General features: G+C 31.4%; 1 protein-coding gene across 4 annotated transcripts in view; it reads left to right on the forward strand.

The window, feature by feature from the left end:
* Positions 1 to 23,594, forward strand: part of PHIP (pleckstrin homology domain interacting protein) — a 171,570-nt gene that overhangs the window by 95,272 nt on the left and 52,704 nt on the right. For 3 of the 4 annotated variants that reach the window (XM_031964603.1, XM_031964602.1, XM_031964605.1), the window contains 4 exons: positions 5,292 to 5,429; positions 6,375 to 6,558; positions 9,635 to 9,752; positions 23,420 to 23,560. In XM_031964603.1, coding sequence (XP_031820463.1) covers positions 5,292 to 5,429; positions 6,375 to 6,558; positions 9,635 to 9,752; positions 23,420 to 23,560 — 581 coding nt within the window. The remainder of the gene's footprint in view (positions 1 to 5,291; positions 5,430 to 6,374; positions 6,559 to 9,634; positions 9,753 to 23,419; positions 23,561 to 23,594) is intronic. The other variant, XM_031964604.1, reaches the window with a different exon arrangement.

Genomic DNA, 23,594 nt, shown 5'->3' on the forward strand with positions numbered 1-23,594 from the left:
ATCTCTTTGCATTATAGACCTATTAGTTCTATAGCTAGATGATGAGGATGTACATGATTTGGTGACTTGTGGGGGTGGGTAGAATTCCACAGGATGTGGCTTTCAATTATGATTGTGCTAGGTTCAGAATTCTACCACTGATTCATTCATCTGTTTAACAACATAACAGCTTGTAGAGCTATTGTCATATTTTCTTTTCTGTCATCTTTGCTGTGTTCAGTGTGAAGTAGAAATTCAGAGTTGCTTTATCATACATTTCTGTACTTAACTACTAATTTGGGGAGGAAATTTTTTTATCATATATTTGTTGATTGGTTTTATTTCTCTGAAAACTACCTGTTATCTACTTTTATTATGTATCATTTGAAGATTATCCATTAATAAATTTGAATTTTAAGATTTGAATTCAATTCCTTATACCTCTTAAAAATAAAATCATTATCAGAGAAATTAAACGTTAAAATTTGGGTTCCCAGTTGTATTTCTATGTTGATTTTAGTATTTGCTTTGTTTAGGCAAAAACCGAAAATTGTCCATTTGCCCAAAAAAAAAAAAAAAAAAAAGTTTTACGAAAATTGTCCATTTTTCCTTGCCCCCCCAGGCTTTGTCATGAGCCTAACATAGATGGTGATGGTGAAAATGATGGTACCTAGCATGCATAAAGCATTGTAAGGTTTGCAAAATGCTCTTTACTCATTAACTCATTTTATCCTCACAACAGTCTTTATTTTTCAAATGAAGAAATTGAGGCACTGAAAAATTAAATGATTTTGCCTGGTCACACAGATATAGACTTTCTGACTATTGTTGAAGAGTAATAGGAAGAAAAACATGTAAGAACCTTATAAATACAGGAAAGGAGAAATATATATGCCTTTGCAGATTATGATGCAATAAAAAAACTAACAAATCAACATCAAAATGGAAATCCTTGAAAATCAGAGCAATTAATAAAAGTGAAAATAAACCCAAAAAATACTGAAATAAGGCTAGGAATTGTTTTCTGTTTAAAATTAACAAACTTTCAGATGCTTTGTTTTTAAAAAGAAGAAAGAGGAAAATCAAATAAAATCAATAAAACTAATTGTCAAATTATAAATTAAAAATTCACAGTAAACAAAATAGAAATCAATTATATTAAAAAAATTTAAATAGATGACAATAAAATTGACAACTTAAATGGACACTTACAAATATATACAAATTAATAGAATGAGAGAGAATTTAAACAACTAAATTTTAGAGGGAGTTGATGAACTTACAAAGTAAAACACTTTAGGACTAAATGGCTTCACAAATTAAATATATCAAACATTTAAAGAGCAATTAATTTCAGTGTTATATAAACTGATTAAAAATTTTCAAGCCAAGGGATCCAACAAATTCCTTCTGTGAGACAGATATGGTCTTCATAGCCAGGGAGTTAAAAAAAAAAAAAAAAAAAAAAAAAAAACCCAGCTACAAGCCAACATCTTTTGTGAACATTGATGGCAGTAATATTAAATAAAATATTAGCAAAAAGACCCAAAATACTATCACAAAGATTACATTGTTGAAGAGACAAAGAACTTTGATAGAAAGTTGTAAGAATTATGATGAATACAATGACATTTGTGATTCCACTATAGCAGTGATAGATTTAGGATACAGAGTTAACTGCATATTTGTTTTAAAAAATTGGTTCCCCTCCTGCCCCCATCCCCACTCCACCACCACCACCCCCTTTTTTTTTTTTTGCTAAGGCAATTGGGGTTAAGTGCCTTGTCACACAACCAGGAAGTGTTAAGTGTCTGAGATCCAATTTGAACTCAGGTCCTCCTGATGTCAGGGCTGGTGCTCTATCAACTGTGCCACCTAGCTGCCTCCTAATGATTGTTGTTACTTAAAACATTTTTTTTAAATATAGATACTACGGCTTAATTGTTTTTAACATAAAAAGCAAAGTACAGCAATAAAATTTTAATAAAAAATTTTGGTGAGCCAAAAGTTGAGACTCATCTTGAGTTTTTGTATACTTAGCTCAGTTTATTATGAGATTTCTAAAAAAAATTTTTGCATGGATTTGACTACTACTAATTGTTTGCTAATTAGGACAAAATGATTTTGATAATGTTTCATATTGATGGCAATCTTGATATGTGTGCTTCTGTGATACTTGAGCTAATTCAATTCCTGAGCTTATCCAGGTGAAACACATATGGACTTGTTTTCCTCTTTTTCTTACTTTATTTTTTTTTAGTTCTGTCAATTAACTGTTGACTTTTATCCCATACATGTATATAATTGATTGTTGTGGTGTGTTTTTAATACCATGCCATTGTTTTAATGAATGAATTTTACTGTAGGAAAATATGCAAATAGTTACTAAAGAGCTTATTTCAGTGGTTTCTGTGAGATATTCCAGAAGTTTTGGGTATGAGTGTGTCACACAGTTCAAGAGTCATTCAAATTCACCATGAAAAAGCATTATTTGCACTAGAGTGGGATAGTTGGTTGAAAAATGAAAAAAATTAATGCTGAGACTTGATCAATGCTTGCTACAAAACAGTTTAATTCTTAGACAACAAGCAAAAACCTCACTGGTAATTACTAGCCAGAGGAGTTGTTATTGATTGTTTTCAGTGGAGCGTTGGCTTTTGAAATTGGAAGAAGAGTGAGCCCAGTTTAAAACAAACAAACAAAAAAAATAGCTGCTAACTATTACAAGTGAAGAAAAGTGCTTTTCTTAGGCAGGGCAGGATAAAAACGGAAGTACTATAGATTAGGAAAATAACTTCTTTTCATTCAAGACTTTCATTCAAAGGAATCTGTGTTCCTCCAAGATCTGAGGTTTTTTCATCAGAATTGTGAATGTCTACTCAGAAAATGTTTTGGGGATTAAATCAAATTTTTTTTACATTTCCAGTACACCTGCAAATCTTGTCAACATTTAGGAAATATTGAACTCTGATACATATATTGTTATACCAAGAAGTAGAGTTCTTCTGGAATTTTATAAATGCTCAAATGAAGATGAAATTCTTCTATACAGTCTTGTACCAAGCCACATGCTTTGGTGGCTTGGGACTTTACCTCATTTAGGAATTTTTAAAAATAACTTGTGGCTTAAAATTTATGTTAGATTGGGGGGAGGGAGAGCTATATTCTGAATCATCAAATATGACATGACAAAAATGTGGTTTTGTGATGATGAATTCGAGAGTGCAAAGTCTTGTGAATTTGGTACTTAATCAGGTAAATGAAGGTATCTATAGTAAAAGGATGACATTAGATATTAAAGTTTGGGATTTCTTTAGATGCAAAAACTTGACATGGTTTAATTATGGCCATTTTTATTTTATTAAATCAAATCATATATAACCTCCCTCTTTTGGAACCACACTAGCCTACTTTTAGTTGAACTTTAAAAATAGTTAAAATACAATTTTTAAATTTGTGGAGTTTATTAATTTAGGGTTCTTTTCCTACCAGAAAGTCTAAATTTTTGAGATTTTACTTTGGCACATTATAAGTTAGGTATCTAGCAAATGCTTGTTGATTGATTTATTATTGTATTTAAGTTTGACTCTAGCCTGCCTTTCTTTTTTTCATATTGGTTCTCTACATACTCAGTGTTCAAGTCCAACTGGACTCTACTAGGAGTTTCCTGAATGTTGTCTTATATTCCTATATATGTGTTTCACATCTCATTTTATTGGAATACTTTTTTAAAGAGAAAAGTCCATTTCAGGTATTACTGTTTATACACTACTAAAAAAATTAAAGCATCCTAGGTTCCTTTTGGATTTGGCATCCTGGGACAAAGATCTGGTCTGTCTTTTGATTAGTAATCATCTTCTAGGCCATGTAATTTGCTTTCATTCCTGTCCTGTGACTAGTGCTTAATTAACTCCACATTCTTAGGGCTGAAACTTTTGTTAATGGCCACCTTTTGTCAGTTTTTGGAAGCTAAAAGGGAACTTGCATCCATCTCTGGTATAAATTTGGCAGAATTTGAAATACGTTGCACTTTTGGAAAAGAAATAAAATAGAAATATTTATATGGTGATGGCTTGGCCTGACACTCTTCAAACTATGTTTTCTTTTTCACACTTTTCCTCCTGGCTCAGAGCTCATGAGAGTCAGACTTGCATATTGAGGGAAAAGAACAATTATCACTATATGATAGATAGAAAGCTGCTGAAATATTTTGAGGCCTCTTTCCTTATGCCTTTAATTTAGAGGTTTGTTGTACATAGGCCTATATTCCTGCCTATAGTAAATTTACTTTCATGAATTGAATCGTTATTATGAGGATGGTGTTTAAAAAACAAAACTAAATCTTTGTGATTATTAAGTAGAATTTTTAAAATGTCACCTATAGCAGAATAAAAATTTCTATAAATCTTCCCAAACTCCCATTTTTTTGCTCTTGTCAAACTGCATTTTGCCTTGAGTGGATTTAAAATAGTTTAAAATAATTATGTTACTTATTTTTTAAAATAGTATATTATCTTCTACAAATTTTGCTTATACCATTTTTAAAATGTCTAGGGTCTTTTTTGCTTTTTTTCTCTGAACTAACGTTTTAAAAACATTAATCTGACTTCATTTATCATTTCTTTGTAGATTGCCTGAATCTCTCCAGAAAGATTAGAGCTATATTTACAATTTCTTTTATTCTTACATTTTAAAATGTAAATTAAAAGCAATATTATGGAATTTTTTCGTATGAATAAGATAAACATGTTTTCCTTGAATAGAATGTTTAGTCCATGAGAGCAAGTACTGTTTTATTTTGTCTTATCTCCAGAAAGTTCAACACTAAAAGTACATAGTAGAGACATATAATAGATATTTATTAAATGTATACTGAATTGAATTGGAGGCATTGCTCATTGTTTTTATATCATCTATTGTCAATAGTTAGAATAAAAAATTAAATATTTTTTTAAAAAATGGGCAGCAAGGAGGCACAATGGATAAAATGCCGGGCCTGGAATCAGGACAACTCATCTCATGAATTCAAATCTGGCCTCAGACACTTAATAGCTCTGTGACCCTGGGCATGTAAGTCACTTATCTTTGTTTGCCTTAGTTTTCTCATCTGTGAAATTATCTGGAGAAGGAAATGGAAAACCCCAAATGGGGTCAAAAGAGTTGGACAAGACTGAGAAACACCTGAACAACAGCAATCAAAACTTATTTCAATTTCGATGTGTTGTTAGTCTTATTTTGATTGTTTGAATGGCTATAAGAAAATATCTTAATATATCTATTAACGTTATTATTTTTGTTTGGCTTCAATGTAGGACTAAATCAAGTTTTAAGTCAGCAAGCAAACCAGGAAGTCAGTCCTTTGGACAGCATGATTCAGAGGCTTCAGCAAGAACAGGATCTGAGACGCTCTAGTGAAGCTGGTACCAGTAACAATAGCCGTTTAGGCAGAGGTTAGCAGAGATATTTTATATTTACATTGTTATATTATCAAAATATATTTGTTAAATGATCATTGGATATCAGTGGAAGTTTGTTGTGTCTGCAAAATTTCTCTTATTTACCTCTTTTACACTGCTATCATTCTAGCTGTCTTAACAGTATTTCTTGTTAATGCTAGAAGGACCAAACATGTCAATTAACACAAAAATATTAGAATTATGCTTTGAAATAAAAGTTGTTATCCTGTCATCTCTATTTTCTTTGGGATGTGTATGTGTGTGTGTAATTTTATGTCAAACAATGCCATTTGATTGGTTTTTAAATTCTGATCCTTGTAATGTAAAGTTACTCCTAACCCATCTTTCTACTCACTTAGTCATATCAAATTGCTCTTTTTAATTTATGATTCTGTTCCTAACACTTTATTGATAAAAAAAAAAAAACTTAGAATAAACTATACATTAAAGTCTAAACTCACTGACATTATTCTTTTTTCCATCATCAGGCATTACCCTTACTCTATCTTTTTCTTATGCTATTTCTATCTAATTTTGTGCCTTTTTTGCCTTTGCCTTCCTTAATTTCTGCATGTTCAAATTTTTAGTATGTTAGGTGCTCTATTTTTGAGGATATTTGTAAAACTTAGTCTACTCAATTTTTCTTATCTCCCTCAGTACACAGGATAGTCTTTTAATTTTAAAAAATTTTTTAGAATAATTTTTTATAAAGGTAATGATTTGACAAGTTTAGGGTCTTGCAGTTCACTGATATACTTCATTATCTACACAGTTACATTCATAGTTTACATCAGTATTTTGATTTTAAACTTTTCTTTCTGTTTTATATATGTATATTTATACACGCACACACGCGCGCGCACACACAGTTTTATGCATGTGTATACACACAGTTTCCCCAAAAAATACTATAAACTACTATTTTAACTTTTTATTCAGCCTCTGTTAGCTCTACCTCAGAAGTTCATTCACCACCAAATATAGGCCTGAGGCGCAGTGGACAAATTGAAGGTGTAAGGCAAATGCATAGCAACGCACCAAGAAGTGAGATAGCTACAGAACGGGATCTTGTGGCCTGGAGTCGAAGGGTTGTAGTACCTGAATTATCAGTTGGGGTTGCCAGGTAAGGCTAGCAAGTATCCTTGTAGAATTAGTGTATTTGGATGTCTTGTCTAAAGCAGGAATCAGCAAACTGTTACCTGAGAGTAAGCTGAGAATGTTTTTTTCATTTAGAGTTGGCCCAAAGCAGTAGTCTGCTCCTACTTAAAAAAAAAAAAAGAGTGAGTTTTCAGAAAAAAAGAAGTATAATTCTTCAAGGAAGGGGAATTAAAATCTTCAATATGAGACCGAAGTTTATATTATTTTATTATAACTTTTTGTTTCTGTCTTTGAACGGTATGAGAGATATTTTGTTGAATCACTACTATTGATTTTCTTAGGTTTTCATATCAAATTCATTTATTTAAATGGTGTTTGTATTGTGTAATCACCAAATATGATTAAATTGAATTGTAGGGTATGGGTATCAAAAAAATCACAAGGTTGCTTTTATTTTGTTAAACGTAACAAGAAAATTTCAAAATAACAACCCATTTACTTTACCTTTTTAATTTTTCATTAAAATATGCTCAGTTATTTGGGAAATAGAATAAACATGAATCACATAGTATTCAATTATCACACTCTATTAATGTTTCAATATAGAGCTATCCTTATGTTCCATTCTTTGCAACTGTCTTATCATGAAGTCTAAACTGACATATCTTGAGTCTCATAAGTGTTTGTTGTTTCTAGTGTTGATATTGAAAGGTGAACATGTATTAGGATATTCTCATTGGGAAATGGTATAATTATATAAGGATATAAATATCTTTCCATAAAATGCTTTCTGATAAATACTTTTATTAATTTACATAGACTTCAATGATAATCTTAAGATAATAACTTTTCAAACTGTAAACTATAATTATTAGCAAATTGCCCAAGGTTACGTGGGCAATTTAACCATATTTCTAGAATTGTTCTGGTTTTCTTAAAATGTATATGTGTATGGGGGGGGGGTATTATGTAGCACTGATTTGTTTTCTCTTTATTATATGCTTATGATATTTTAGCACACAAGGTATAGTGGCTAGAAAAAGTTATGATAAAATTATACTCACCAGCAGGTTGCCTTAAATGGAGTTTCTTTTTGTACAATTCCTACAAAGTTATTTATACAAATAATAAAAATTCTACTATTTTCAAATCTTTCTCTGCAAATATTGAGATTTATTATTTATTTTTATTTATTATTGTTATTTATCCCTCCCATCCTCATTTACAAAAAAGTAAAAACCTCTCTCATCTTTTTTTACCATTTAAAATACATAAAGACATTACCTCCTCTTCCTTACTACCTAATCTCTCATGTGATATATTTTTTATTGTAGCTTCCAAGGTCACAAATAACGTTATTAACAACAAAACAAACCATATTTATTTTTTGCCTCAGAAGTTCTTGATCATTCTATAATTTGACCTTTTAATACACCCTGTCTAATCTTATTTCTTTGACACTATATTATCAAGATTCTGCCTCTTTAATTAGTCTTCACCCTTTTTGTTTTCTTTACTCTTCGTTTTTCTCCTGTTCCTTAAACTTAGGTAAACTTCTGTGGTGCTAGGTCTTTTTTTCTTTTTTCTCTGAACTAACTTTTTAAAAACATTAATCTGACTTCAGTTATCATCTCTTTGTAGATTGCCTGAATCTCTCCAGAAGATTAGAGCTATATTTACAATTTCTTGTTTTACATCTCCATTTGAATGTTCCATTAACACCTTAAAAGTCAACATGTGTAAAATGTAATTACTCAAATTCCCCTTCAAAATTTAACTTTGTACCAACTTTTTTGTTTCTCTTAGTGATATCACTATCTTTCTAGTCACTGAGGTTCATAATGTAGAAATCAATTTTTTACTCCTTTTCCTCTATATATCAAACACATTTAAAATCCTGATGTTTATAACTCCACAGTGTTATTCATATCACTTCCCTCCTTTCTATTTCCTACTTAACAACCATAATTTATATAATCATTTGAGAGGGTGAGGAGGTGGGAGTGGCCTTCAAATCACTAACTGAATAATCTTTTTACTAATTGCTGTGAGCACTCTTCTCAAACTTAATCCTCAAATCCCAAACTTTCTATAAGCTGTTTTCAGTTTAATTGTCCAACCTCATTTAATTTAGCATCTTTTCGCATTCATTTTCCAGATGAATTAGACTATTTCCAGTCTCCTGTAGTTTTATTTGACTTACTTCCCTTTGAAGGTCTTAGCTCAGATTCCACTTTCTTTGTGAAGTCTTAAGTAATCCCTCAAAACCTCCTAGGACAAAGGCGATATTTTCTTCCTCAAATTTCTCATGTCATTTTGTGCAAACAGCTTCTTTAAAATGGTCTCCTTTGAGGCAGCCAGATGGTGGAGTAGATAGATCATTAGTCCTGTAGTCAGGAGAATCTGATTTCAAATTCAGCCTTAGATACTTGACATTTACTAGCTGTGTGAGCCTGGGCAAATCACTTAACCCCAATTGCCCCCACCAAAAAAATAAATAAATAAATAAAATTACTTCTTTCCCTTGTATAATAATATTTTGATTATTTTGCAGAAACTAAATTATTAGGTTTTTAAGAGTAAAATATTGTTAGCTCTTTCAATGGTCTATCCATACACATTTATTAGATATACATTATGTGCTGGAGATAAGATTTTCTCTTTTGCCCCAACAAAAAAGCAAATCTTACTCAAATAACTTACTTTCTGTTGTAGAGGTAGCATGTTTTTATAAAAATGTTCACAGAATCAATAAAAAGTAGTTAAATAATAAGGTAATTGTATAACATCTATAGCCTTAACATGATGCTTATTACCTCATGGTAGATGCTTCATAAATGTTTGAGTGAACAAATGGCTTTGGAATTTAAGTGCAAAAATGTATTTTGCATAAATTTCAAATTTAGAGATGCTGTACCAATTCCATTGATAACATATTGTTAATATGTATTTTTAATTGTTTTCTTTCTTATAGAGAAATTAACAGCAATGCAGAAATAAAAGAATGAGGATCTCCTTATGCATTTTCCTCTAAATTAATTTTTGTTCTGAAGTCATTTGTTGAACTCACCTAACATGCATGTGGCTTACTTCACTTTTAGTAGGCAAGAAGAATGGAGAACTGCAAAAGGAGAAGAAGAAATAAAAATTTACAGGTCAGAAGAAAAAAGAAAACACTTAACAATTCCAAGAGAGAATAAAATACCCACTTTGTCAAAGGTAAATCATAAGGATTTCTATACAATACCTGCATCTAACATACTGTTTTAATTAAGATTAATTCTTTTTTGCTTCAGCAAAGCAGTGATTTCATTAGTATTATTAATATTCCTTCTACCAAAGTAAATTGCAATTATTTTGTTCCTTAATGAAAACTCTGTTGGTCATTAGTCTTTCTTTCTGAACATAGTTTTTCTGGTCTTTAGACATTATACAGAGCCTATCATTTGCAATTCTGGGATATAACCTTACCATAACTAAACTGAACTTCTCAGTGCCCCCTGGAAATTCTGTTAAGACAAGATTTCTGAACAGTTTTCTATTAATGCTGATAGAAGGATTTTCCTATTTCTGTAAAATCACAAGCCTCCATCTTTTTACTCTCTCTAAAAAAGTCTCTTAGTCATTTTGGATACTAGTTTTTTCGTAAAATGAACCAGATGGTCTTTGACGTGCCTTTAGCTTGTAATATTCCCATTTTGCATTTATTCATTATAACACATTTTAAATCTTATGCTGGATTTCTTCTTTCTCCCAGCCCAAGCCTGGCTAGTGGACTAACAATTTGTGTCCTCAATAAAAAAGTTTAAATTAGCTTAAACAAAGCTTAATTTTAGAAAATTTTACTGCATAATCACTTCATACATTTCAAATACTTTACCCTTAATGTATTTTCTCCATGCATACAGAACATATTATCTGTACCACATCATTCTGTGTGTGTGTGTGTGTGTATGTGTTTAATGTGTTTTCCCATAAACTTTTGATGTAGGATTATCTAATGTACTTCAGGTCTTCCTTTAGATCTATTTATATTTTGTTGGGTACCAGTGCAATATTCGAGTTAATCCCATTTTCTTTTCTAGTCATGTGCTTTCTAAATGAAAGCTTTGTAGCCTACCTGTGTTCACAACCTGCATTGTTTCATGCTTTTTTGAAAGTCTTAACTAATTGTTATGTATAATATTGCATAGGGTGTCATTGGGAGATTTGTATTGCTTGTTTGTTTTAATGGACTTTTATACCACAGAATGTCTTGGGGTTTAATGACAGTTTTATAACTATATTTTTATTATCAATGGCGGGGGGAAACCTTACTCATTCTCAAGTGTTTAATATAGGATAGGAAATAATTCTTAAGTGAACAAACACCCTCTACCAATGTAAACTAGCCCTTTCTCTGCAATTTATAATCTTGGAGAGTTGTCTAGAATGTTTGTGACAAGTTAAGTTACTTGCTCAAGCCCACACAATGTTTGTCACAGATAAGATACTAAACCCAAATTCTTCTTGCTTTGAAGTCTACTTCGCTATTCTGCCTTCAGTGGACTACGTTTTGAAAGTAAGATGAAAATTAGAAGAAATAAAGAAGAGTGGCTAGATCAGGCACACATAGAAAGACTACATATTGGAGAGCATTGGTAGATTGTTTTGTGAAATATCTCAGGAAAGGATGATGTCAAAAGAATGGGAAAACATTAGAAACTCATTACTAATCACAGAAGACCATAAAGAAACCTTCAGTTAATTATGAATTCATAATAAAATACTTCTGTAACTTTTTACCTAAAGTATCTTTATTTTTTAAAAAATGACAGGGAGAAAAAGAATCATGTTTATTCTACTGATTTTAAAGTCGCAGTTAATAAAGAACAGAGCATACAATGTTTTAAACTAATCTAACAGTACATTCAGGGTAAGCTAATTAAATGTGACATCCTGCTCTCTAGACTAATGTCACTTGCAAGGCTGGCTAATTCATTGATTTAGTGCATTAATCATATTTCTGAGATGAAATAAATGAGTGGGGTCCAGAATTGAATGTAAAAGAAAGAGATTGGACTGGACAATGTTTAAAAATTACATTAAATTTTTTTTTTTTTGTAATATATAAAAAACTTCCTGTTAATGTAGATTTTCAGGAGTTAACAAATTCATAACAAAAAAATTTCTGGTTTTCTATTAACAATATAGTTGAATCTTCTCTGCTGGCTGCTATCATTTTTTATTTCATAACTCTGGAGAAATATTTTAATTTTATTAGATTTCAGTATACTTTCATCTAACAACCTGAAATTCCAGGATATTTAAAGAATTAAGGACTTTTCATAATTTTTCTAGTTCTCTTGTTCAGTTTTTCAGTCTACCCATGTGAAACAAGTACTAGGAGAGAGAAAGGGAAGTCTTTTAAGAAATATTTACTTCAACTCAGAACTCTAGTTAGTTACTCTTTAAGAAAAAATTCTGGTTTTTATTGACCATAGATATGTATCTTTTTTTTTTTTAATTTGGATTTCTCAGGCATCCTAGACCAGTTTCTTCCACTTTTTTCTTTTTAAACAAACTGATTGAAGACTATTAAATACTTTGATGAAATATAAAAAAAATCATATATCTTCTTTTCCTGATCCGTAACTTTCAAAGGGATAGGGATTAAATCTGTAATTTCATTAGTATTAGAATTCTTCCTTAATTAGGATAAATCTTTGACCATTTCTACCTTCTCTTTAATTTGTAGTTTCAGAAAGTTGTGTAGAGCCCTAAGAAGGTTAAGTGATTGGCCCAGTTTTACAAAGCAAGTATGTGAAAGTGGTAGGACTTTAAATACAGTCTCCTTGGCTTCCATATTAGTTCTCTATCCAGTTTCTCATGCTTCTCTGTATATTAACAATTGAGGTTAGTCTGGCAATATCTAGTCTTGATTAAGCCATATTATAACATTAATAGCTACTTTGGTATAAAATATCCAATGTTCAGTCTCTCAGGTAAAATATCAGATGCTTTAAGGAAGAAGTTACTTAAGTTTTTAGGGTTCTAAGTGAAAAAGATTAAATTAAGGTTCACTTGTGATCTAAGTGATTTTGAGAATAGGTTCCCTTAACTACACTAGGAAGTTAATTACTCCTGATTGTTTTTATTTCTACATTTTGCCTCATACTCATAGTAGAGGGCCTTAACTACACTAGGAAGTTAATTACTCCTGGTTGTTAGCTATCATTAGTCCCGTATAGCTTAAATCACAGATTTTTGACATGGAATATTATTTTACTTTGTCCATACTAAGGTCTTTGAAACCAGGATGAAGTTAAGATCCAGAGATGCGAAATAATTTCCCAAGGTTACCCAAAGTTTTTCAGGCCAGTGGTAATTAGAAATTTTAACTTGAGCTTGGGTTGACCACTTCCCAGATTTATGCTATTTCTTATATAGTTCCTGAATTGTTACTAACTCAGCTGGGATTTTCACGATCCTGGCTTCACAGACCACATTGGAAACATCCTGTATTGGACATCCCACAATTATGATATTCAATAAACTTCCTATGTACTGGATCTGTGAAAAGAAGACATGCTGCAATAAGATTAAAAGACTGGTCCAGAATTTGACAGTTGCAACCTCTTTTGAGTCATGAAGGTCTCTGAGTTCTTTTTGAAATTGAGCTATTTTAAACATTTCAGGCAAACATCTCTCATTTGTCTTTTTATGTATTTAAAGAGTTTCTTTTTATATTGTCTTCTATAGCTTAGATACTATCTGAAATCCTGTTCTCAAGTTTTTTGTAGATTTAGGGAACAATATTACATACCTGTCAACTTTTAGTCTCAGTGGAAAGTATCGAAGTCGTTTCCATCCCCTTACTCCCACCTGTTTTTATCCCAACTTTCCTCTATTCTAAAAGATTGCCCACCAGCGATTTCTTATTATGTACCTTTTATAAACAAGAGTCCCATTTTCCCAGATAAGCCATGAGTTTCATTTTTAGTTACCTTGAATATATTTTTGTCCCTGAATTCCTATTCTGACACTGTACACTTCATTTCTGTCTAGAGATAAAAATAGCACCTACCTCTCAGAATTGTTGGTATCTAATGAGATAATAATTGTGAAATCCTTAGTATAGTGCATGGCACATGATAATTATTACCTATTATTATCAGTGATTGTGCTAGCATCATTTGAATAAGGAAACCAGATTTACCCCAGAGCATTCTGAGGTGGGATTAGAAAAATGATGACAAAAAGTTGGAAATCAGTACAACTCTGCCATATTTTCTGTATCAGTAGAAAGAAATGTTAAGATGAAATTGGGAAGGATAACTATTTCACTAAAATAAAGATGCAATCTGCCCTGGAATAAGTATAATGTACAATTATTCAAGGATTAATTTAATTTATTTCAAAGAAGGTAACATTCCAAATATATAGAAAAATTCATACATAATATGAATTATCATCAAAAGGGAACCAGTAAGATTTATAACACTTAACTTCAAACCCTTACTGTAGCTTTTTTCATGTAATATTGATAAGAGAAACTAATGTGGTATATTGGGGAAAAAAGGGTATCTTAAAGTCAGGAAAATCTGGCTCTTCCATACGTGAATCTGGGCAAAACATTTAACATTTAGGACTAAATAATGGAGAGATGTCTGGTTTGCATTGTTAAAGGGAATGTCTTATTCTAATAAAATCACTGGTATAGCCTCTTTTCTCTAAAATTAGAATTTTATTATTATGAGAATAACATTAAGAATATCTAAACTAGTATGTGAGAAGGAAACTGTTAAGCTATTGCAAACAATTTTTCCATTTTCCTAGTCACATGATTAATATGACTATAGAGAATATAGAGTTCATTATGTGTGTTTGTTCATGAGATACTGTTTGAATTGAACAAACCTCAGTTTTTAGTTTTCCTCCATAAAAATTTTCCCAAAAAACTAAGTCCTTCCCCATATAGCCATGGTGATGACTTTCTTTAGTAATCATTTTTGTCTGTATTAATTGAATCATGAGAGAGGAAAATATCATATCCAAAGGTATTTTTCAGATAGTATGAAAAAATGTCCACCAAATAGTTCATTTGAGTATAAAATTCATTCCCTTTAGATCAGGGGTGCTCAAACTTTTTAAATAAGGGGCCAGTTCACTGTCCCTCAGACGGTTGGAGGGGCGGACTATAATAAAAACAAAAAATTTTTTTGTGGGCTTTTAAATAAAGAAATTTCATAGCCCTGAGTGAGGGGGATAATCGCCCTCTGGATAATCGTCAGCACCTGGCCCACGGGCCGTAGTTTGAGGATCCCTGCTTTAGATAGTTGCACTAGACTGCATGTTTGTTGTTCTGCAAGATCCCAGAAAACTAGAGATTCTATGGTGAGACTTGGTCAATTAGAATTTCTGTATAAGAAAAACAGATTATATAATGCAGATTATAAAGAATATCAATTTACTGGACAGAGAGAGAGAGAGAGTGTGTGTGTGTGTGTGTGTGTGTGTGTGTGTGTGTGTGTGTGTGTGTGTGTGTTTGTCATAGTATTCTGGACCCAAATTTGGACAGAAAGACAAGATTTTTAAAGATCCCAAGCTTCTCCATTTAAAAATTCATTTGTCAATCCCTAGTGAACCTATATGGATCGTAAATGATGGAACATCATAACAAAATTGTATACGAAACAAAAAGCTGTAGTTTAAGTAAGCTAAAGCAAATTACCATTATAACTTGTATGATTAAAAATAACAATAGTTAATATTTATGTAGTGCTTACTATGTACGGTATTATACTAAACACTTAAGAAATACTGTCTCATTTAGTTGTCAGAACAACCCCATTATACGTAGGTATTATCATATGACAAATGAGGAAACTGAGGCAAAAAAAGTGAAGTGACTTGTCTAGGATCAACAACTAGTAAATTGTGAGACTTTATTTGAACTTGGGTCTTCCTGACTCTAGGCTCAGCACTTCTGCTGTTCCACATGGCAGCTGCACCATATAGCAGTAGCACAAAATAACATTATCAGGGACCCATATCATCAGAAAAGAAAGTAAATATTGCAATAGTGAAGGATAGCCTGATTGTTGATCCAGTATCCATGAAATATTAAAAGATCCAGGAAAAAAAAAACCCTTCAGAGCTTTTAATACATTATCATCATGTTTGGGGATAGGAATCACAGAATTTAACTTGAATGGTCTAGGAGCTGTGCCATTGGAGAGATCAAGGTCAAAAATACACTTTGGACAGATCAATTTATGTCACTGTCCATATGAGTAATTTGAACATAGATTTCAAATTTTGAATGATTAATATTTTTTAGTTTCACAAAGAGTAATTTGTATTCTACAAAAACCATGATTTAACTTCTTGAAGTATATTCATAGTTTAGTACATATAATTATGTTTGATTTGGATCATTTAAAAAATAATAGCTTTATTTTTCAAAATACATGCAAAGATAGTTTGTTACCTTGCAAAACCTTGTGTTCAAAATTTTTCTCCATCTTTTCCCAACTCCCCCCTTCCCCAAACATCAAATAATCCAATATAGTTTAAACATGTGCATTTCTTCTAAACATATTTCCACATTTATTATGCTGGGCAAGAAAAATCAGATCAAAAGGAAAAAAAAATAGATTAAAAAAAAAAGAAAAACAAAGAAACAACAAAAAGATGAAAATTCTGTGCTGTGATCCATATAGTTCTCTCCTTATATGCAGATGGCTCTCTCCATCACAAGTCTTTTGGAATTGCCTTGAATCACCTCATTGTTGAAGAACCAATTACATCACAGTTAATCATCACATAATCTTGTTGTTGCTGTGTACAGTGTTTTCTTGGTTCTACTCACTTCACTCAGTAGTATCAGTTCATGTAAGTCTCTCCAGGCCTTTCTGAAATCATCCTGCTGATTGTTTTCTTATAATAATATTCCATAACATTCATATACCATAACTTATTCAGACATTCTCCAAATGATGCATCCAAACACTCAGTTTCTAGTTCCTTGCCACTACAAAAAGGCAAATGTGCAAATATTTTTGCACATGTGGGTTCTTTTCCTTTTATTATGATCTCTTTTAGATACAAACCCAGTAGAGACACTGCTAGATCAAAGGATATGCACAGTTTGGTTGCCCTTTGAGCATAGTTCCAGATTGTTCTCAAGAATAGCTGAATCACAACTCCACCAACAGTGCATTAGTGTCTCAGTTTTCCCATATCCTCTCCACTTTTCATTATCTTTTCCTGTCATCTTAGTCTGAGAAGTATGAGGTGGTACATCAGAGTTGCCTTAATTTTCATTTTCTTTAATAAACAGTGATGTAGAACATTTTCTCATACGAATAGAAATGGTTTAATTTCTTAATCTGAAAATGTCTATTCATATCCTTTGACCATTTATCAACTGGAGAATGGCTTTGTATTCTTCTAAATTTGAGTCAGTTCTTTATATATAACATCTTCATTCAGCCCAGCTTCATATGACAACAGAAGAAAGGCCCTTCTCTGATATGTTCACTCTTATCTAGATACTTCAAGCTATTTTTCTTAACTGTGATGTTGAACACAGTATTTCACACTTGGTCTAGCTACTGTAGAGCACAGAGTACTACATATTTTTTCTTATACCTTTTATTATGTAGCCAAAGATTACATTATCTTTTTTAGCTACCCACATCATACTGCTGATTGTACTAAATGTGTAGTTTATTAACTCCCCAGATCTTTTAGATACAAACCCAGTAGACACACTGCCAGATCAAAGGATATGCACAGTTTGATAGCCGTTTGAGCATAGTTCCAGATTGTTCTCAAGAATAGCTGAATCACAACTCCACTAACAATGCATTAGTTTTTGTTTTAAGCAATATCCGAATGTAAACCTACGTTTATTTGTTTTGGATTTCATCTCATTCATTTCCCTCCAGGTTTTTGATATCTTTTTAGATTTTGATTGTGCCACCAAATATGTTATGTATCTTCCTATATATTTAATGAACACATTATTTGTGTCTAATTTGTTTATAAAAAGTATAATCAACATAGGCCTATCAGGAACATCATGCAATGCACTTGAGATGGCTCACCAATTTAATGTTGAATTACTGATGACTCTCAAATCTGACCATTTAACACTTGATTCCAAATTCATAAAACTATATTGTCTGCTCCAAATCTTTGCATCTTCTCCAAGGATGCTATGCAATATTTTTATCAAAAGTTTTGTTATCAGGCAGGTCAGCTAGTTGGTGAGGTGATAGAGCACCAGTCCTGAAGTCAGGAGAACCTGAGTTCAAATCTGGCCTCAGACATTTAAACGCTTCCTAGCTGTGTGACCCTGGGCAAGTCATTAACCCCCAATTGCCCTGGCAAAAAAATAAACAAAACTTTATTTGTTTATTACCATCTAGGCAAATTCTGTTTGAGAGTGTTTCAGCAGGTTAATAAATGTCTGAGCATTTGAGGTCTCCTATTACTTTTATATCACATCTTTGTGGAAGGTTTATGGAGCTTTTTTGGGGGGTGGGAAGGCTTTTTTTTGGGGGGGGGGGCTAAGTATTTATAGTATTTGCCAATGCCATTCTTCTGTTTCTCCCTCAACTGCTTTACTTAAGTACTTTTCCATATTTCTTCAATGATATCTTATTTTCTCTGTATTCATTCTCATACTTTTTAATAATCATGTTTTCTTTTTTGGCTGCCATATACACTAATAACTCATTGAACCTGCCTACTACGTCTTTCAAATAATATTAAGAAAAATGTTTTATACTAAGTTTATATTTGTTTCTAGTGCATTTCATCTAAATGCTGTCCTTTTGAATCCTGATCTCTTTGGTATCATCTACAAATCTAATGATATTCCATCTATGCCTTTATATAAATTATTGACCAAAAATGTTTAGTGACATAGGGTTAAATGATTCCTGTTTTTCTTCCTTGAAGTTGATTAACTTTGCATCTAAAGAATTTCATCCTTGAGCATTTCTCTATTCCTTGTGTACTTCTTCCATAGAATTTTAATCTATAGGAGCCTATCTAATTTTGCTCTGTATCCCTTAAAATCTAGGATGTTAGACTATGACTAGCTTTCTTCTGCTTTTCTCTCATGAGCTTGAGGAGGGAATGGTGACATCTTTCCACTGTTTTCACCATTTCTACTCCTAGCATCCAGATTTTTTATTATTATTAATGAGTATCAGATTTAAAATAGAATTTTCCCTAGTTATTTTATCACTTTTTGAAGACTAAAACTATCACTAAAACAAAGGGGAAGTTACTACTAATAGATTTCTGGTTAGTTTAAGTCTTCCAATTGCTACTATATTGTGTTTTTGTGTCAGGTTAATGATTCCTCACCCCACCCTTAAAAAAACCCAATAATTTTTTCATATCTATTTTCACTTTTCTAACCAGGTGACTTGTTGTTACAAGGATTTTATTCCTTTTTATGTCTCATGGCCTTCTTGGACAGTCTAGTGAAACCTCTTGACCCCTTCTCATAATATCATTTTTAAAATGTTGAAAGAAATGATATATTTCAGTTAGAGGTTATTGAAAATAAAGGTCTAATTTTTAAATTTAATTTAATTTTGTGTGGCATCCAAGTTCACGAATCCCCTGAAATAAAACTACACACTCATTGGCATATTTTATCAGCCCCTGGTCTATATTATACTTAGATAAGAAGAATCAGTTCTTTTTCTCCCTCAGTTTATCTTTACCCAAATGTTGTCCCTGAAGTTTAGCTTAAACTGATGTATCAATTTCCTTACCTGAGGTACATATACACACACACACACACACACACACACACACACACACACACACACACACACTTGTTACTACTTCCCTGATCTTTTTACCAATCTTGCTTCATTTAAATAAGCTACTATTCTCCTCTTCCCTATCCCCAAACTATTCTCTGCTTTGCTTTCTTATATTAGAATTTCTATTCCTCCTTGATTTTGTTGTTTAATCTTTAGGCATTTGTGCATAGATGTTGTAAGCCAATTGATCTTTTTTCTTGATAATTTTCTTTGCTGGTATTCTTCCTTTATTTTAGCTACTTTCTATGATATGTATGTAGTTTAGTGAGTATGCATAGGTAATCTCCCTCACTTTAAAATAAAGCTCTTTTGATTAGATTTGTGAGACACCTAGCAAATACACTGTTAGGAGTTTTTTAAAAAAATATTGCTTTGTGGCCAGAAATCTGTTTTTTTAAGATGGTACTTAGAAGTCCAAATACCATTCTTGGAAACTGTCTACTTAGGAGTCTGTTTACTCTCCAAATTACTTGTTTCTCCTTTGGTCTTCAATTTCTTGGCCCCGGATTTCATATTTATTGGTATATTACAGCCTTCTGACAATATCCTTTTATGTATATGTGTGTATATATATATATATATATATATATAATTAAGTATTGTAACTGGTTAGTTTTCATTTATTTTTATAAGTCTTGGGAGATTCCCTGTTAAGTCTTGGATTTATATCAAAGAAAGTCATCATTATCTCTCTTGTTATGAGGTTGATACATGGCTACTTCTGTCAATAACCTTGCATAGGAATTCATCAGGAACTGTCACAACTCTTTTTCCCTGACTCATACCAGATTCTCTCATCTGATAGTTTCTGCAATTCTAATATATCATCCTTTGGAGAACATAAAATTGCCTTCATGGAGTAAATCAGTCATACAAAATGAAATTGAATCTTCTCCTTTACTTACTGACTTTTGCTAAGAAGAATGAGTAGTTGATCCTGTAGATTAGATAAATAAATGAAAATTGCAGAACTAATTAAATTAAAAATAGTGAGATGCAAATTGGAGCCCAAGTATCAGAGTTCATCTTTTACTCTTGCGATTTTCTAGAGATACTGTCTCTCTTGCCTCTATTTCCTCATATCTAAAGCAAGAGATTTTAACTAGGTGATCTTGAAAGTTTCATGTTCTTTAATGTGTGAGCCAATAAGTGTTCACTATTTAGGGGACTACTATGTAATGAAGAGACCTTTATATTTTATCAGTAAGAAATCATTTAAGATTTCTTTCTACTAGCTATGCAAATTAAGAAAGAAAACAAGGAACCTAACTTTAAGTACTTTCAGTTCACCTTTGGGAAGATAGACTTTGGAAAACTTTTTTTTTTAATAAGCAACCCCCCTCAGTATCTAAGATAATATCTAATTTACTTTTAAAGAGAGGTAAATAAAGTTGGTTCAAATAATGGAAAATAGTTGATAATATCTTTTGATCACTTATATAAATCAAAACATACCTATTTTCTCAATCTTTAAATTTTGTAATACTATTAAGCCTTATTTATTTTGTGGGGAGTAGACTGCTCAGGGCATTGTTTCTTTGAAATTACGCAATTGACTTCTTTTTGTTTCAGTCATATGGAGAATTATGTGGCAAGAAGTGGGAGATGGCCATTAGTGTCCCAGATTTAAATCCTGACAAATGCTTTACCAGTGAGACTCTTCTTGTTTGAGAGTTGATAGCCAGTTCTTTTATTCTTCCTTTTTTCAGAATTGTAGTTTTCTTGGGGGAGGAATTTTAAACACACTGATTTTCACAAAGTTGATGACATTTATGCTACATTACGATTTTGTATAAAACAATTTTTCTTAAAATCTTACTGTTAAATCTATCTAGAAAATGTGACATTTGGAAAAGAACAATCTGGTCGTTTGCTATTTCACTCTTTAAAAATAAAAAAAATTTAAAAATCTTATAAAATGGAAATATTTTTAATATGAAATAAAATACAGAAGTGTAAAGTGAGACTAAACACGTTTAAATTTCTGACTTCATAGTACTTTTCAGGACAATAATCTGAAATATCAGGAAATATTTTCTATTTGGTAGTAAGAGTAAATGATTTACTGTTATTCATGCTATATTTTTTGGTGATTGACAAATAACATTATTAAAAAAAAACTTGTCTTGTTCTGGGAATCTGGTATTTTTAACTTGTAAAAATGGATAAAATGACTAACATACATTAGAGATTTAGGAAAAGATTAGTTGGTGTGCATTGGTGCTGATTTTCATGAAGTGACCGCAATTCCAAATTGAATTTCAACTAGTTTCAATTAGAATTGTAACTTCTTGGAATAATAATCTGATTGTTTCATTTTTTTTTTCTGTTTATTTGTCTTTAAATTAAGTTAGATAACTTATTCAGTTTTTGTTGTTGTTATAAAAAAATTGTTGAATTGACCATAAATACCTATTTTCTGTAAACCATCACAAAACAATTTTACATTAATGATGCTCAGAAAAAATTGGATCTCATGATTAGTTTAATTTTCTTTTTAAATTGGGTAGTACAACCCTTTAATCCTTTGTGAACATCTTATTAGTAGTTGTACATACACATTGCCATTTGGTACCTAAACACATTGAACAAGATTTAGTTAAGTTTGTTACCAAGGTGTTCAAAAGTTACTAAAGTGTTCAAAAAGAAATAAACATTGATATAAAAAATGTAAATTGTTATAGCCCACCATAACTAAGTGTGGCATGTAAAATATATTCTGTGTGATTTCAGAGCATATTATTACTATACGCAATTAGTAAAGCTATACTCAATTGATAGAGGTTATAAGGATACATAATTCAAATGGAAAGAAGTATTTTAAAAATCACTTTTTATAAGTAAATTTTAAAAATTCTTTTATATAAATATATATTTCTTTCTTTCTTTCTTTTTTTTTTACAAAATAGAATCAATTGACATTTAAGGTACTAAATTCTTTACTGAAAAGTCCCAAATGGAATCCAAGCCAAATCTGTTTGTGCATATTCCTCTGGGGGTTGCTAGTGGTGTCCCTTATGTTTTTAATTATGAAGATCAGCCACAGTTAGCAATTCTAAAGAAATATGTTACTTATGTGGTTTTTTTGTTTTTTGTTTTGTTCAAAATTTCCAATTTTCCAAGATGGCATACCAATGATCATGTATACACAACCCCCCCCCCCCCAAAAAAAAAAAAAAATAGTTAGAGGGGACCTTACAAATCATGTTCAACTTGCTTATGAACTGACATTTCTTTTACCACATTCTTGTCCCTTTTCTACAAAAAATTTTCACTTTTTTTGCCATGGACCTTAGTAATCTAGTAAACTTGACAGACCATTTCTCTGAATGTTTATGCATAAAGTAAAATAAAATACCAGCATTGCAAAGGAAACCAATTATGTTGAAATACAAATATATTGAAATACACATATTAAAATCATAGACCCTCCCCTAATGTAAGTCTCTGCTTTGAAGACATAGTAATAAAGAATCCAGTATTAATGGGTATTCCATTATTCCTATTCCAAAAGTCCATTGTAATTTTGGACAGCTCTCCAAAATTTTTAACTGGATACAAGGAAAAACTTCCTGACACAGTGTTAGGAAGTTTTTCCTTGTATCCAGTTAAAAATTTTTCCATCTATACCTTGTAGGAAGTACTAATTGAAGAATCTAAAAATCTGAAAAATTGCTTTAATTTGTATATTTCCTTGGGCTTCTTACTTCATGCTCTACTGGTTAGTTGCTTTAAATGTTTGTAGAATTTTATGACCTGCAGGAGGCCATCCTACTTTGAACAATAGAAGTCATTTACATAAAAGAAAACAGCTTATTTCTTAAGTGGTTGTCAGAATCTTCAAAATTAAATCATGTAAAATCATGGCTGTTATCTGTTGTTATGTTTGGTCTTCCATGCATTGTCTTTTCACTTAGTGCAACAGTAGAAATCCTGTAGTTGCTGTAATTAAAAGCAACATATTTACAAATCTATAATTTGTAATGTATATTCAGCTAATATTGTGGTTAAATTAGTTTTTTTTTTTTGTTTGTTTGTTTGTTTTTAAAGAATCATACTCATGATCATTTACTTGACTCTGGAGACTCAAGAAAGCAACAAACTAATCAGCATAACTACCGTACAAGATCTGCCTTGGAAGAAACAGCAAGACCCTCAGAAGAGTTAGAAAATGGCAATAGTTCTTCAGATGTAAGATCACAGATCCATATACTAATATGAATTG

This window comes from Sarcophilus harrisii, chromosome 4, assembly GCF_902635505.1.
Source record: "Sarcophilus harrisii chromosome 4, mSarHar1.11, whole genome shotgun sequence".
Taxonomy (NCBI): domain Eukaryota; kingdom Metazoa; phylum Chordata; class Mammalia; order Dasyuromorphia; family Dasyuridae; genus Sarcophilus; species Sarcophilus harrisii.